Source organism: Orycteropus afer, unplaced genomic scaffold (genome assembly GCF_000298275.1).
Source record: "Orycteropus afer afer isolate SDZICR_OR568_19922 unplaced genomic scaffold, OryAfe1.0 scaffold00418, whole genome shotgun sequence".
Lineage (NCBI taxonomy): Eukaryota > Metazoa > Chordata > Mammalia > Tubulidentata > Orycteropodidae > Orycteropus > Orycteropus afer.
The window spans coordinates 2,545,946-2,564,191 of record NW_006922005.1 but is presented as its reverse complement, the minus strand read 5'-3'; the positions used below and the strand labels follow the sequence as shown (position 1 = coordinate 2,564,191).

The 18,246-nt window shown below is 37.6% G+C and overlaps 1 protein-coding gene across 1 annotated transcript in view; it reads right to left on the bottom strand.

The window, feature by feature from the left end:
• The window catches only part of SLC25A31 (solute carrier family 25 member 31), a 105,497-nt gene that overhangs the window by 26,016 nt on the left and 61,235 nt on the right, over positions 1 to 18,246 (bottom strand). The window contains exons 3-5 of the mRNA XM_007953832.1: positions 17,658 to 17,775; positions 15,232 to 15,386; positions 12,968 to 13,093 (exon numbers count right to left, since the gene is read on the bottom strand). Of these exons, the coding sequence (XP_007952023.1) occupies positions 12,968 to 13,093; positions 15,232 to 15,386; positions 17,658 to 17,775 (399 nt within the window). The remainder of the gene's footprint in view (positions 1 to 12,967; positions 13,094 to 15,231; positions 15,387 to 17,657; positions 17,776 to 18,246) is intronic.

Below are 18,246 nucleotides of genomic sequence, written 5' to 3'. Positions count from 1 at the left end.
CAAAGCAAAGAATACCAGAAAGATGTTTACTTGTGTTTTATTGACTATGCAAAAGCATTTGATTGTGTGGATCATAACAAATTATGGATAACTGAGAATGGGAATTCCAGAACACTTAACTGTGCTCACGACAAACTTGTACATAGACCAGGAGGCTGTTGTTCAGACAGAACAAGGGGACACTGCATGGTTTAAAATCAAGAAGAGTGCGTCAGGGTTGTATCCTTTCACCATACTTATTCAATCTGTATGCTGAACAAATAATCTGAGAGGCTGGACTATATGAAGAAAGAATGTGGCATCAGGATTGGAGGAAGACTCATTAACAACCTACATTATGCAGATATAACTTTTCTCACTGAAAGTGAGGATGACTTATAACACTTACTGATCAAGATTGTAGACTGCAGTCTGCAGTATGGATTATACCTCAATATAAAGAAAAAGAAAATCCTCACAATGAGACCAACAGGCAGCATCATGATAAATGGAGAAAAGACTGAAGTTGTCAAAGACTTCATATTACTCGGTTCTACAATCAACACCAATGCAAGCAGCAGTCGAGATATCAGATGTTGTATAGCATTGGGAAAATCTGCTGCAAAGGACCTTTTTTTATAAAAAATTATTTTTTTTATTGTGATTTGGGTGAAGATTTACAGAGCAAATTCACTTTCCATACAGCAGTTCACATATACTTTGTTTCATGTCATTGACCACAGTTTACCACAATGCAACAGCTCCCCTCCCACTTCCTCCCCATAGTTACCTCTTCCCAGTGTCCACCCCTCCATACACTCCTGCCCCCTGAGCTGTCTCCCTGTGCATAAGCAGCCCTTCTTTCTCCCATGATTGTTCTCTTCAAGGCGTGTATCTACTTGAGGTAAATGTTTAACTCATATGCCTGTATTTTGCAAAGGACCTTTTTCAAGTGCTGAAGTACAAAGATGTTTCCATGAAGACTAAGTTGCGCTTGACACAAGCCACGGTATTTTCAATCGCCTCATATGTATGTGAGAGTTAGACAATGAAAAAGGAAGACTGAAGAAGAGTCAATGCTTTTGAGTTGTGGTGTTGGTAAAGAATGCTGAAAGTACCATGGACTGCTAAAAGAACTAACAAATCTGTCCTGGAAGAAGCACAGCTAGAATGCTCCTTGGAAGTGAGAATGGCCAAACGGCATCTTACCTACTTTGGTCATTTTGTCAGAAGGGACCACTCCCTGGAAAAGGATATGATGCTTGGCAAAATGGAGGGACAACGAAAAAGGGGAAGGCCCTCACCAAGATGGATTGACACTGTGGCTGCAACAATGGGCTCAGGTATAGCAAGGATCATGGGGCTGGCACAGGACCAGGTAGTGTTTCGTTCTGTTGTACGTGAGATTGCTATGAGTTGGAGATGACTCTATGGAACCTAACAACAACAACGTTCACTGCAGTGTTATTCACAACAGTGAAAAGATGCAAACAATCCAAGTGTCTATCAAAATATGAATGGATAATCAAAATGTGGTATATGCATAAAACCCACTACTGCCGAGTTGATTCCAACTTATAGCAATCCTACAGGAGAGAGTAGAACTCCCACAGAAAGTTTCCAAGGCTGCAAATCTTTATGGAAGCAGACTGCCTCATCTTTCTTCTGCAGAGAGGCTGGTGGGTACAAACTGCTGGCCTTTTGGTTAGCAGACCATTGCTTTAATCACAGTGGCCACCAGAGCTCCTTCGGTATTGCTTGGGTTGCTTCATGCTGCTCTAACAGAAAATACCACAAATGAGATGGTTTTAACAAATGGGAGTTTATTCTCTTACAATTTTGGAGGTTAAAAATCCAAGTATAAATTGCCAGGCTCTAGAGGGTGGGTTAAAGCCCCTCGACCTTGGGCTTCAGCTCTGCCTCTTGCTCCTGGCACACTTAAGCTGGAGGCTTTCTTCACTCAGGCAGCTGCTGGCTGCTGAGACTGACAAACCCAAGACTGACAGATAAAAAGGCACAGTCCCAATATTACCAAACCACAAGGCAGGCCATTGATTCAAGTCCATTAAGAGTCCCATGATCAGCAGACAACATGGCAGGCTCCTGAACAACTCGGCTACATGCAGGATTCAAGGGTGCCAAAAGCTGCAGACCATTCCCAAAGCTTCTCTTTATATACAGAGAGAAGACCACATCCCTAAAGCAGCTACTCAGCTGCTTACAGTAGATTCCATCATGGAGTTGATTGACAGTCTCATCATGGGGAATAACTACAACCAGCTGCCCAATCACTGAAAATCAGGCTGAGCCAAGTTGACACATAAACTTAACTATCACAGGTATATAAATACAATGGACTATTACTCTGCTGGGAAGAGAAATGAAAATATGGATGAACCCTGAAAACATGCTAATGAAATAAGCCAGACACAAGAGGACAATATTGTATGATCCCACTTATATGCAATATCTAGAATAGGCAAATGCATAAAACAAAAGTTTATTCATGGTTGCCAGAGGCAAAAGGAAGGAATAGAAGTTATTGCTAAAGGGGTACTGAGCTTCTGTTTGAGGTGTTGTAAAACTTTTGGAAATGGAAAGTGGTGATAATAGCATATGATGGTAAATGTAATAATGTCACTAAATTGTACACTTAAAAATGGTTAAAATGGCAAACTTTTGTTATATATATTTCACCACAATAAAATAATAAAAAAGATAACTAGAAAAATCTTGTTTGTTGTTGTTGTTAGATGCCGTAGAGTCATCTCCACTCATAGCGACCCTATGCACAGAAGAATGAAACACTGCCCGGTTCTGTGCCAGCCTCACGATACCTTTCTATACCTGAGCCCATCGTTGTAGCCATTGTGCCAGTCCATCTCATTAAGGGCCTTCCCCTTCTTTGTTGACCCTCCACTTTCCCAAGCATGATATCTTCTTCAGGGAATGGTTCCTCCTGACAATATGACCAAAGTGTGTAAGATGAAATTTGGCCATTCTCTCTTCCAAGGAGTATTCCAGCTGCACTTTTTCCAGGACAGATCTGTTAGTCCTTTTAGCCATCCATGGTACTCTTAGCATTCTTCTCCAACACCACAATCCAAAAGCATCAAATCTTCAGTTTTCCTTATTCATTATCTAGCTCTCACATGCATAAGAGATGATTAAAAATACCATGGCTTGGGTTAGGCACACCTTAGTCTTTAAGGAGATGTCTTTGCTCTTCATCACTTGAAAGAGGTCTTTTGCACCATATTTTCCCAATGCATTACATCATCTGATGTCTTGATTGCTGCTTCTATTGGTGTTGATTGTAGAAGCACATAATATGAAGTCTTTGACAACTTCAATCTTTTCTCCAACCATCGTGAAGCTGTTTATTGGACCAGTTGTGAGGATTTTTGTTTTCTTTATACTGAGGTCTAATCCATGCTGCAGAGTGTAGTCTTTAACCTTCATTAGCAAGTGCATGAAATCATCCTCACTTTCAGCAACCAAAGTCATGTCATCTGCATATCGCAGGTTGTTAATGAGTCTTCCTCCAATCCTGATGCCATGTTCTTCGTCATACAATCCAGTTTCTCAGATATTTGTTCAGCATACAAATTGAATAAGTATATGAAAGGATACAACCCTAACACACCCCCTTCCTGATTTTAAATCATGTAGTATCCCCTTGTTCTTTTTGAACAACAGCCTACTGATCTATGTCAGGTTCCTCATGAGTACAAACAAGTGTTCTGGAATTTCCATTCTTCTCAATGTTATCCATAATTTGCTATGATCCACACAATCGAATGCTTTTGCATAGTCAATAAAGCACAAATAAACATCTTTCTGGTATTCTTTGCTTTCAGCTAAGATCCATCTGACATCAGTGGTGATATCCCTCATTCCACATCATCTTCTGAACTCAGCTTGCATTTCTGGAAGTTCTCTGTTAATATACTACTGCAACCATTTTTGAGTTATCTTCAGTAAGATTTTACTTGCATGTGATATTAATGATATTGTTCGATAATTTCTACATTTTGTGTGATCACCTTTCTTTGGAATGGGTACAAATATGGATCTCTTCCAGTCAGTTGGCCAAGTAGCTGTCTTCCAAATCTCTTGGCATAGATGAGAGAGTGCCTCCAGTGTGGCATCCATTTGTTGAAACATCTCAATGGGTATTCTGTCCATTTCTGGAGCTTTATTCTTTGCCAGTTCTTTCAGTGCAGCCTCAACTTCTTTCTTCAGTGTCACTGGTTCTTGATAACATGCCACTTCCTGAAATGGATGAACATTGACCAATTCTTTTGGTACAGTGACTGTGTATTCTTTCCATCTTCTTTGATGTTTCCTAAATTATTCAATACATTGTCCATAGAATCTTTCAATATTGCAACTCGAAACTTAATTTTTTCCTCAGTTCTTTCAGCTTGAGAAATGCCAAGTGTGTTCTTCCCTTTTGATTTTCTAGCTCTAGGTCTTTGTACATTTCATTATAATAACTGACTTTGTCTTCTCAAAGAAATCTTCTGTTCAGCTCTTTTATCTTGTCATTTCTTCCATTTGCTTTTGCTCCTCTCTGTTCAAGGGCAAGTTTCAGAGCCTCTTCTGACATCCATTTTGATCTGTTCTTCCTTTCTCGTCTTTTTAACGATCTCTTCCTTTCTTCATGGATGATGTTCTTGATGTCATCCCACAATTCCTCTGGTTTTCGGTCACTGGTGTTCAATCCCTCAAATCTATTCTTTAGATGTTCTCTAAATTCAGGAGGAATATTATCAAGGTCATAGTTTGGCTCTCATGTACTTGTTTTAATTATCTTAAACTTCACCTGGCACATGCATGTGAGCAGGTGATGATCTGTTCCACAATCAGCTTCTGGCCTGTTTTGGCTAAAGATATTGAACTTCTCCATCATCTCTTGCCACAGATGTAGTCAATCTGATTCCTATGTATTCTATCATGTTTGGATATTAGGAAAAACATTTAGATCATATTATAACCAAGTGATTGCCAAAAGTCCTCAACAAAAGTATGTTGACAGCTTGATTAGCACTATAATCAAATGATGGGCTTGAAATATTTGAAAAGAATAAGATGAAATTAGTGAACAACATAAAGATTTTTAGAAAATGAATAAACATAAAGAAAGGAGGACCAGCAGAAATAGTGGAAATCAAAAATGAACACATCTTAGAGCATAAAAAGGCAAAAGTTATTTCTTTGAAATATTTCACTGACAAATTTCTAGAACTACTATTTTGGAGGGAAAAAATGTCCTCCAAATCATTAGAGATAGTAAAGCTAACAATACAAAGAACCCTGGTGGCTCAAGTTAAGCACTTGCTTGCTAACCAAAAAGTTGTCAGTTTGAACCCATTAGCTGCTTGGAGGGAGAAAAAACTTGGTGATCTGCTCCTTTAATGATTACAATCTAGGGTGGAAGGAAGACGGCGTTATATTGACAGTACATGCTCAGTCGCTCTACCAACTGAGATTTTGAGTAACGAGGTAAAGAAGATGCAAATAATGAAACTTGAGTTATGAACAACTAAGGAGAAGATAAGTATTAGATTCAGTGAAGGGTGGGAAAGGGAGTAGGTTAAGCAACTGGGAAAAATAAACCCACCCAGCTGAAGAGGAGTCATTAGAAATACAAAGGAGGTTGAGGAGGAGGGTAGGAAGAAAAAAACATATCATGGAGCCCACAGTCACTGAAGACTCAAAATAGTCACACAGGGAGTTTTTCAAGCTCCTGCACCACAGGATCAATGAAAGACAGTGGACAACACCTGCTCATCCAAACTCCACATCCTCTTCACAACAAATGAGATGTGAAAAGACCTGGAGTTAAAAAAACAAAAGGGAAGAACATGCTTGGCATTTCTCAAGCTGAAAGAAAGGGGGAAAAATTAAGCCTCAAGTTGCAATATTAAAAGGTTCTATGGGCAAAATATTGAATGATGCAGGAAGCATCAAAAGAAGATGGAAGGAATACATAGAATTACTGTACCAAAAAGAACTAGTGGATGTTCATCCATTTCAGGAGGTGGCATATGAACAAGAACTAATGGTATTGAAGGAAGAAGTTGAAGCTGCATTGAAGGAATTGGTGAACTACAAGGGTCTAGGAATTGATGGAATACCCACTGAGATGTTTCAACAAACGGATGTCCCACTGGAGGCACTCACTCACCTATGCCAAGAGATATGGAAGACAACTACCTGGCCAACTGACTGTAGAATGTCCATATTTTAGCCATTCCACAGAAAGGTGACCCCACAGAATGTGGAAATTATCGAACAATATCATTAATATCACATGCAAGTAAGATCTTACTGAAGATAATTCAAAAACAGTTGCAGCAGTATATTGACAGGGAATTTCCAGAGGTGCAAGCTGGATTCAGAAGAGGACGTGGAACAAGGGATATCATTGCTGATGTGAGATGTATCTTGGCTCAAAGCAAAGAATACCAGAAAGATGTTTACTTGTGTTTTAATTGACTATGCAAAAGCATTTGATTGGGTGGATCATAACAAATTACGGGTAACATTGAGAAGAATGGGAATTCCAGAACACTTAATCGTACTCATGACAAACCTGTACATAGACCAGAAGGCTGTTGTTTGAATAGAACAAGGGGACACTTCATAGTTTAAAATCAAGAAGGGTTGCATCAGGGTTGTATCCTTTCACCATACTTATTCAATCTGTATGCTGAGCAAATAATCTGAGAAGCTGGACTATATAAAGAATGTGGCATCAGGATTGGAGGAAGAATCATTAACAACTTGTGATACACTGATGACACAGCTTTGCTGAAAGTTAGGATGACTTGAAGCACTTACTGGTGAAGATTGAAGAATACAGTCTGCAGTATGGATTACTCAATATAAAGAAAACAAAAATCCTCACAACTGGACCTGTAAGCAGCATCACAATAAATGAGAAAAGATTGAAGTTGTCAAAGACTTCATGTTGCTTGGTTCTACAATTGACGCCAATGGAAGCAGCAGTCAGCATATCAGATGACATAGAACACTGGGCAAGCCAGCTGCAAAGGACATCTTTCAAGTGCTGAGGAGTAAAGATGTTTCCTTGAGGACTAAGGTGCACCTGACACAAGCCATGATATTTTCAACTGTCTCATATGCATGTGAGAGCTGAACAATGAGTAAGGAAGACCAAAGAAGAGTTGATGCTTTTGAGTTGTGGTGTTGGTGAAAATGCTCAAAGTACCATGGACTGCTAAAAGAACTAACAAATCTGTCCTGGAGGAAGTGTAGCCAGAATGTTCCTTGGAAGCAAGAATGGCCAGACTTCATCTCACCTACTTTGGTCATGCTACCAGAAAGGACCATTCTGGAGAAGGATGTCATGCTTGGTAAGGTTGAGGGTCGACCAAAGAGGGGGAAGGCCCTCAACGAGATGGATTGACACAGTGGCTGTGGTGATGGGCTCAAGTATAGCAAGGATCATGGAGCTGGCACAGGACCAGGTGGTGTTTCGTTCTGCAGTGCATAGGGTTGCTATGAGTCGGAGATGACTCGACGGCTCCTAACAACACCTAATAACAAGGTTATCAGCTATTATTTCCCTATTATAAAACTGTATCTGTGTTCTTGGCCAATGCATAAAGGCAAGAAAAGTAAATAAAAGGTATAAGAAGTGGTAAGGAAGAAAACAAGCCCCTGATATTCACATTCATCATTAACATTTTGCACCACTTGTTTTATCTTTCTTACTTCCTTCCACCCCACCCTGTTTCCCTTCCTATGGAATATAGACATACACATATATAAAAATACACATATTCATAATATTTTTGAGCCATGCAATCACCCCTTCATCCATAAACATTTTAGTATGTATTTTTTTAAAACAAGGATATTCTCTTTTATACCCATAGAGGACAGTTATCAAAACCAGGAAATTTAACATTGATATGATATCATGACCTACATCCACATACAAATAAATTCTTCATTTTACAAAATTTCTCAAGGTATTAAAATCAAGCTAGACACAGATCTAGAGAAAACAGAGATGAAAAAGGGATAACTCTCAGGACAGTCCATGAGTGAAGTAATAGGTTAAATATGTTTTACCCTTCCAGGTGAACCCTACTGAATTCTTCCAGGACCATTTCATAGACATGTAAAATGATAGTACCTGTACTTTATAACATTGTTTTGAGAATTAAATAAAGTTTAAAATACTTAGGTCAATTTCTAGCATTATATTACTATTTTCACTTGCGCTCATGAGATCAAGAATCCTGGGGTGTGCATACGGTTAAGCACTGGATTATTAACTACAGGTTGGCAGTTAAAATCTGCTTTGAGCCATCTTGGAAAAAAGGCCTGGTGATCTGCTTCTGTAAGGTAACAGCCATGAAAATCCTGTGGAATGCAGTTCTACTTGGCACATGTGAGGTTGCTAAGAGTTGGATTCAATTTAATAGCAACTGGTTAGGTTTTAGTGGTTTTTTTTTTTTTTTTTTTAGGATCCAGTTGTATTAAAGTACTTTTCAAGCCACAACACTTTCCATCTGTTTTTTTTTTAAATAATATTTTATTGTGTTTTTGGTGAATATTTACACAGCAAATTAAGTTCCCATTTGACAATTTTTTACAAAATGTTCAGTGACATTAGATACATTTTTCACAATATGTCAACAACCTCTTTATTGCATTCTGGTTGCTCCATTTCTAGTACTCTTAATTTTCCTGCCCCTTTATGTTTTCATCTTTGTTTTAGAGTAATTGTTGACTTTTTTATTTCATACAGAAGGCTTTTTAATGGAGCACCATGTTCTCAGATAATATCTTTTATTTTGCATATGTATTTACTCCCTCTGCTTAAAATGCCTTCCTATTGTCTGAAAAATGCCTATTCACTAACATTTAGCTCTCCAAGGGCCACACCTAATCACTGTAGGCATCTGGGCACCCCCCTATACATTCTCATAACTATGCATATTTCTATTTAAACCATTAACTGTGTGTCTTCAATATTAGACTATGAGTTTGGGTATAAGCTTTGTCTTATTTTGTCATGTGTGATCATAAAACCAGTTGCCATCAAGTAGATGCTGACTTATAGTGACCCGTGTGTGTCAGATTAGAACTTTATTCCATATGGTTTCCACAGCTGATTTTTTTAGTGGTAGATGGACAGACCTTTCTTGTTAGGCATCTCTAGATGGATTCAAACCTCTGACCTTTCGGTTAGCAGTCAAGCGCATTAGCTGTTTGTATCACCCATGGACTCTAGTGTCACTATGAAAAACAAACCAAATGCACTGTCATCAAGTTGATTCCTACTCATGGTGACTTCATGTGTTATCAGAGTGTAACTGTTCCATAGGGTTCTGCAGTGCAGTGAATTGCTTGGTATGTCTCTGCTAGTCATGGTCTTTGTGATGCCTACCAGATGACTGGGTGGGACTATGAAAACGTGAGGTGTTTATGGCCCACCAAGGGAGTCGCACAGCCTGCTAATAATGTAAATAAGGTGCATGGCACTCTTGTGGGAGTAGGACTTTGCAAATAAGGTGTATGGAGCCCTAACATGGACATTGGTCAGTTTTGCCATCCTGCTACCCTTAAAATGAGCCATCCTAGAGGCAGAAAGGAGGAATCTTTCCAGCATCAAGAAAGAAGAGCCAGGAGTAGAGCATTTCCTATGGACCCTACACCCCTGTGCTGAACCTCCTCAATCCAGGAGACAGCTATAACACCAGAGACAGTAAGAAGTAGCAGCAGAGAAATGGAGGAATCAGGGGCAGCAGAACCAAGAGACCATCACAAGACAGAGTGGGAGGCTTCCCAGACCGCAGAGTGAGAAAGCTGACTGCTTTTGGGCAGGAGCTTGCACGTGGAGTGGCGTGCCTCTGGACATTTCTTTTTGGAGCTAGGTTCATTGACCCACAGAGCAAGAAAGCTGAGTGCCTACTGGCCAGGCTTACTGGAGGAGTAGGGGTACCTCTAGGCATATATCCACAAAGCTAAAAGAGCTTTGTAACACTTGCCCGAGCAGGATGGAGGCCAGGCTGAGGGGCGAGGGCCAGAGAGAAACAGAGGAGGCTATCCTGATTGAAGAACTATATCCTGAGTGTTCCTGATCCTAAACTGTAAACTGTTACCTTCCTTAATAAACCTCATAATTATGAGTACTATCTGTGAGTTTTGTGTAGCCATTGCAATGCCTTATTGAACCCAGAAGAGATACAGAGAGCGCTGTGGGAGGCAAGATTGGTGAGAGAATTGGTAAAAAAAAAAAAAAAAAAAAAAGTTGGAAGGTGGAGGCATGTCTGACCTGCGTCATGGGAATCAGCCTTGGGCTGTTGATGTTGATCTTGATCATTCCTCCCCCTCCCAACCTTGTGAACTTAGAGGAGGTCTGATGCCACCCTCATATCATTTTCACAGGTTCTTTTGGTTGTAATCTTTATGAAAGCTACTGCTAGGCTATGTGTGTTTGAACCATCACCCTTTAGGTTACCAGCCAAGAGCAAACTGTCTGCACAACCAGCTTAGCATAAGTGGGGCACTCAAACATTTGCTGTGAGAATAAATGTAGCAAGTAATAGCAACGAAGTTTGAATGTATCAAAATTTTGGTTTGGGAGTTTATATTTAGCATTTAGAAAATTATAAACAAGCTTTCATCCTTGGATTCAAAATATTTATTTTATTAAAATACACCATAACAAATTAACACAGGTATCAATGACTTGTGGCTGGGTTTATTTTACTTAATCTAACCTTTCATTTAATATTACACAGCCCAGTACCCTGCTTGCATAGATAACATACAAACAAAACAAAGAAAACAAAAATCATGGGCAATTAAATATCAACACAATGCTTAGGAGACAAAAGAGGATTACAGTCCACACAAAGCAAGATAAAGCAGGAGAAACAAGGGACCAGGATATGGACCCAAAACACATCCCTGAGGAAGACGCAGCATTGGAACTCCCTGATAAGGAGTTCAAAAGAATTATATTTAGATATCTTCAACTAATTGAGAGACAGATCAAGGAAAACACAGAGAGAACCCTAGAACAATTTCGAAAGATAATACAAGAACAAAATGACAAAATAAATGAAAAATTAGAAATGATACAAAATATGCACATAGAAATCCAGAAGATTAATACTAAATTTTCAGAAATAGATATGACATTGAATGGGCAAAGGAGTAGAATTGAATCAATGGAAGACAGAATTAGGGAGACTGAAGGCAAATACCTGAACACTTCTTTGGAAAGGGATAAAGCAGAAAAAAAAGCAAAACAAAATGAAGAAAGCCTAAGGTTCATGTGGGATACCATCAAAAGGAATAGCCTATGTGTAATGGGAATTCCAGAACAGGAAGACACAAATAAAACCACAGAGAAAATTGTCGAAGATTTGTTGGAGGAGAATTTTCCTGGTATGATGAAAGATGAGATATATCCATTCAGGAAGTCCAACAAACCCCAAACAGGATAGACCCCAAAAGAAAATCACTAGACATATCATCATCAAACTTACCAAAACCAAAGGCAAAGAAAGACTCATGAGAGCAGCACAGGGAAAACAAAAAGTTCCCTACAAGGGGCAACCAATAAGACTAAGCTCGGATTTCCTGGCAGAAACCATGCAGGCCAGAAGACAATGGGATGGTATGTATAAAACATTGAAAGAGAAAAATTTTCAACCAAGAATTATGTACCCAGTAAAACTGTCCCTCAAATATGATGGTGAAATTAGCACATTTCTAGATAAGAAGAAATTAAGGGAATTTGTTAAAACCAGACCAAACTTACAAGAGATGCTAAAGGGTGCCCTTTGGACAGAGAAGCAACAATGAAACAAGAACTGACCATTAACACACATGATGATATAACCCAGAAACCAACCCAGCTATGGAAGTATTCAAAGTAAATAAGCCTACAAGATTGTAAACTGGAAACCAGAGACATCAATTGACAAAAGAGGACAACTACAAACCAAAAAGAGGGAAAAAACTGTGTCATTATAGAACTTCTAGATGGTAGGGAAGTCAAGACAACTACAAGATAGAACAGACTGTTCTAAACTTGGGAAGAAAACTATAAATCCCAGGGCAACCTCAAAGAAAAATGATAAACCTTCACATCAAAAAAGAGGACCAGTATAAATATTCAACAAATACTAAAATAATAGCAATGAAGGAAGTGATAACACGATTCATTAACAAAATGAGCTCAGCATAGAAAATTATATAGAACAAAGAAATCGACACCATGAAAAAGCACACAACAAAAATGACAGCAACAATTTCATATTTGCCGATAATTACATCTGGCAAGGGACTTATCTCTAAGATTTATAGCAGAAGAGCGGATGACAAAATAAATAAATAAATAAAATAAAAGAGACACATTCATCCAATCCTCACCATTCCCCTTCACTTTCCAAATAACATATGCTACATGTTTTGTTCCTCGGAAGGAAGATTGGGAAATCCTACTTCGTAGTGATACTGCCTCGGAAACCCAAGGAGGGGTCGCTATGAGTCGGGCCGACTCGACGGCAAATAACAACAACGACAACAACATGTTTTGTTATGTAACGTTGAGTCAGAGCCGACTCATAGTGACCCCTCCTTTGGTTTCCGAGGCAGTATCACTACGAAGTAAATTGCCCCATCTTCCTTCTGAGGAATGGCTGGTGGTTAGCAGTCAAGTGCACTATGCTACCAGAGCTCCTGTGCTCTACATGAGTGGAAGGCATTTCTTTGTGTTTGGAAGGTAGGTAAGGGAGCAGTGTTGCTGTGTAATGGCTGTTTCAGTAGAGGAAAGAAAATGAGATTGAACACATTATGCCTTTATTTTAGCTAAGTAAAACAAATACACATCCCTTTCAGCCAAAATTTCTCTAAAATTTAAATAAATGATTCCTGGATATTAGATATATTAGAAAGCTCAATCAAGCCTACAAATAATATAAAATACCTGCATCATCATGCGTCTTCTAACTGTATCAAAGGGATAAGAGAGTATTCCAGAGCATGTAGTCACAACTTGAGCAATGAGAAAGGAGACAAGAAATGGGGTTTCCTTTGGCTTTGGTAATAAACCCTAGGAGATAAAAAATTATCAAGTAACCATGTAGTTTCCAAAATACCTTAAATTCTTTTTATTTTGATTTGGGTGCAAACTTACAGAGCAAATTGGTTTTCTATTCAGCAATTCATACACGTATTGTTTTGTGACATCAATTGTAATCTCCACAATGTATCATCACTCTTCCCACTTCTTAATCTAGAATATTTTAGTAGTACTAATTGATAACTGAACTATAGTATTTATTGTTTCCATTTGGCTTCTTTTCTATCCCTTCCTGCTTTCTGAAGCTTTATCACTGGGCAAATACTGCTCTTTTGATCTCATATGGTTGATTGTTCTAAGGAGTGCTTACCTCCCTGGTGTTCATCTTATAGGTCTGTTTATTGTTTGGTGAAAATTGAGCCACGGGGGTGAGTACAGTTCCAGGCTTGAACGATGTCTAAGGACCACAATCTTGGGGGTTCAACTAGTCTCTTATCAGAACAGCAAGCCTTCTTCTTTTTTTTTTAATTTAAAAATACCTTAAATTATTAAGTCAGAGGATAATTCTTATATGAAGGAAGATTTGTTAATATTTAAATGGAGTAAAAACAGCTGGGTTTAATGTAGAAAGATTAAAATAATAACAGGTGATCAATAAGAATGGATAATTCCATACATTACTACTCTTCAAAATGGCACCCAAAACCAGTGGCCAAAAAATGTTCTTCCATAGCTCTTCCTCTTAGAGTTGAAAAAATGCCTGCTATCATCACCAACAGATGATATTTAACAATATCAGTTTAAAGTCCCAAGCTTGTGAAGAAACTGTGTTTCTAAATTTCCTTTGGTATTGAAAGTGATATTAGAGAAAAGCAGTGGAGAGTACACAAATTCTCTGTGATTAAGTTACATGAGATTCTGTAATTTCTATTAACATATCTGTCTAAAAAATACACTAAAAACTGAAAGTAATCCGTGTAAGCCACCACAAAATGATGTTCAACTACACAGAGAACAGAGATACAATAAAATCTACAAAAGCCAGAACATGGGTAAGATGGAAACCTGTCAGAGAAGGAAAACTCAAATATTTTCCACTGAAATGAGAGAAAGAAACACTTGCAAGACCTAGAAAAACAAGGCAGTCCTGTTGAGTTCTGGTTCTCACAAGTTTCATTGTAATACATAAATCTATAATAAAGTTTCCCTCAAATTTTAATTTTATTTAATAAATAATACTGATACTGATTTAATTACTTCTCTTTGGAAGCATTATGATGTAGTGAGTATGAGCTTTGCCTGCCACTTAACAAGCAAATTACAAAACTATTCTTGGGCTGTTGTTTTTGTCAGGTGCTGTCAAGTCACTTCTGACTCGTAGCGGCCTTATGTACAACAGAACAAAACACTGCCTGGTCCTGCACCAGCCTCATGATCCCTACTATACCTGAGCCCATCTTAGGTTATGTATCTTTAAAATGAAGTATTAAAAGCTGTTCCAGAACCCTGTGAGGTTGTAAAGTACTTAACAAGGTTCCTACAACAAAGTAATAGCTAAAAAAATGGTAGCCATTATTGTAATTTTTCTCTTTCCTACTTTTTGGAAGTGTTATCAAGATATGAAAATGACAAGGCAAATTGCAGAACCACCTGGAGAGTACAATACGTAATCTAGTAGTTCCCACAGATGACTGAGCTGTAGTAGCACTTATTATACTTAATTAATTATACCATGCCTACTTCCCAAAATGAAATAATGAACCATTATTAATGTGTAAAAATGTGATAATAAATTAATGAAAAATAAAAAAACTGTTAGAAGATGCCTTGCTATATGCTAAAGGTTTAATTTTGATGTAAGCCTAATCATCATGTTTTCCACTTACGAAGTGATTTATGGTGAATCTTTCAATGGAAATACCATAAAACACTAATGTTTGGATACATCATTATGTCTAAAGTCAGACCCAAACTATAAATTATAATTTAATTAAGTTACAGGAAAGTAATGATTAAATGAATTCCATGATGTTTCTCCTTATTTCATCATTTATTTTGATTTCTATAATCTTAAAAGTAAACACATCTACTGAACATATTAATCATTAGAACAATAAAAATAAATTAACCATTTATTTAATATATCCAAGTTAAACCCCCCAAATTACCTTAACTGTGTCATAAGCACCAAAATAAGAGGCTCGGTACACAATGATGCCCTGAACTGAAACACCAAACCCTTGGTATAAGCCAACAATTCCATCTGATTTTGCTATTTTCATAATACAGTCACCCAAACCCTTGAACTGTCGTTCTTTAGGACCTAAAATAAAGCCATTTGAAACTGATTAGCAACATTATATATCAGCATCAACGAAATGCTTTAATAAAAGTAAGTTAAACATTTACAGATTTAAATTTACCTAAATTTCTTCTTAGAAATCTTTCTAATGAAGAAAACACATATCAAAATCCTTCCATTCATTTAAAGATAACCAATTAAGATTTCAAGTGGCATCTTAAAAAAATTCAAGATAAATTTCTTAAAAATATAGTCAAGTTCAAGTAATGTTACTTAAAACATTTCAATAAAATCACCAAGTAGCCCCAGTGGTGCAGTGGTTAAGGGTTCAGCTGCTAATCAAAAAGTCAGTGGTTCATGGGAGAAAGCTGCTCCACGGGAGAAAGATGTGGCTGTCTGCTTAAGTAAACCTTTACAGTGTTGGAAATCCTATAGGGCAGTATTTGTCCAATAAGGATTACTAGGGGTTATTAGTTGGGGTTCACAAAATATTTAGGAATAGAAAAACTCCAAAACTGCCTCCAGTTGGAAAACAAAAAGACAAAGGGAGAAGACAAAGCCAAACCAAACCAAAGTAAATTTAGAATTGTAAACATTTTAGATGTGATATCATTTTTCTAGTGTTTGCTCATTTTATTTTTTATTTTCTCTTGACCTAGAACTCCTTGACAATATTTTTAAACTATTATAGATACACACTGCTATTGAGTTGGATCTGACTCATAGCGACCCCTCCTTGGGTTTCCGAGGTGGTATCACTATGGAAGTAGATTTGCCCAACCTTCCTTCTGAGGAGTGGCTGGTGGGTTTGAACTACCAGCCTTCTGGTTAGCAGTCAAATGCCTTCGGCACTACACCACCAGAGCTGCCACTATTATAAATAGAATACAATATTTCAAAATAAACAAAATTTCCTAATTTTGAGAGAAAACAAAGCTACAGAATTTAAAACAAGATACGACAAGATACTTCACTTACTTAGCAATAACAATATGGACTTTCAGTTAAACATGACAGAATTCATACTTCCATCTTTGCTCAAACTCTTCTAAGACATTTTTCTGATCACTCCTAAACCTGGCATCACTCTTTTCCTAAATTTTTCTTCATAGACTTTATCACTAAATGACAGCATATTTTAGCCATTTATTCCTTTTTCATTACTCATTTCCTCCACTAGACTATAAGGTACATGAGGCATAATTCCATGTCTTATATGGTGTTTGATATATACCCTGCATCTAAGGAAGGGCTTGGTTCACAGCAGATACTCAGTAATATCTGTTGAAAGAATTTCTGCTCCCTGAAGAAAATCTATTAAAATGATAGTAAAGGAGTAAAAAAGGTTTAAAGCCATATACACAAAGAATACAAGACAGAGAATGAAATTCACACATTTTTGCAGATGGAAAGGAGTTCAAGGATTAATAACTCAGTAGAGCACAGCAAGCTAAAATTCATTTTCTTGTGGAGAAATTTGCTTCTAGGGATTTTGTTGAGAAGCTTCCAAGGATCCCAGAAAGGCTCGTAAATTAGAAGATCTAAATACAATCTTGGAGTGAATTGCAGGAGAATAACTGGATGCTCAAAATCCCCATCCTCACCCTAAGCAGCCTCCTCTGAACTGAACATGAGCCTTCAAATTGAATGGGGCTAACTGAACAGCCTCCACAATTATTGAAAAAAGAATCACATCAAGATACACCATTGTGAATTTTCAGATCACCAGGGATAGGGAAGATCAGGAGTAAGACAGAGATCCAATTTCCTAAGAGCAAAGTGAAAAACTAGAACCCAGAATAATGCTTTCAAAACTGTGAAGAAAAATTACTTTACATCCAGAATTCTATATATGGCCAGATATTAATCAAGTAAGAGTATAAAACAGAGGCATTTTTAGATGTGCAGGATTCTCAATTTCTCTCCTACATCCTCTCAGAAAGCTACCAAAGAACATAAATAGGAAGATGTAATAAACAAAATTAGTAAGCATAGAGGCAAAAAGAATTCCTAGAATGAGCATTGTACATCTAACCAAGACAGCATTCACGGTTGATAAGGACTAAGTACATGGAATGATCTAGGAGTTGGCTCTCTAGGGAAAAAATGGAAGTAAAGTAATAGCAGTCTTTGTATTTGTAGCACTACAGTGTACTTTAGGACTTATGGGTACCATTTGGTTGAAAATAACATTTTTAGACTATATCTGCAAACACAGTTATTACAGCATAACTCTACAATAAATAACACATGATTCAAAACACAGAGAAGGTATTTCTAAAAATCCCATACCTTTTCCAATATCAGCACCTAATCGCGTTCGGGCAAAATCTAGTGGATAAACTACACATAAAGATGTTGCCCCAGCAGCTCCACCAGAAGCCAGGTTTGCCAAAAACCACCTCCAGAACTGAAACACATTAATTAAAATGTGGTTATTAAATTAAAGAATCTGTTTTAAACAGCTGGTAAAGTCTTATTTCTATAGAGATTAAAAAGCCAGATTTATAAACTGCTTTTATAAACATCTATAATAATTTATATTATAGTATCATTTCTCTAAAAATGAATACATAAGGAATAATTTAAGATGGAAGAAATGAAGATAGTACCTTTATTTGGGTTTTAAAATCTAAATGTTACCAGATGCTAAAACTTAACTTCCTTTACCAAATTCTTTTCCACTGATGTACTGCTTTACTACATTCCTCAATAGAAACAAAACAAATTTTAATGAGCTTGTAGAAGAAAGGTTTTATCTGGATATGGAGTTGTTGTTGTTGTTGTTAACTGCCGTAGAGTCGTTTCCGACTCATAGCGACCCCATGCACAGCAGAACAAAACACTGCCCCATCCCGCGCCAGCCCCACAATCCCTGCTA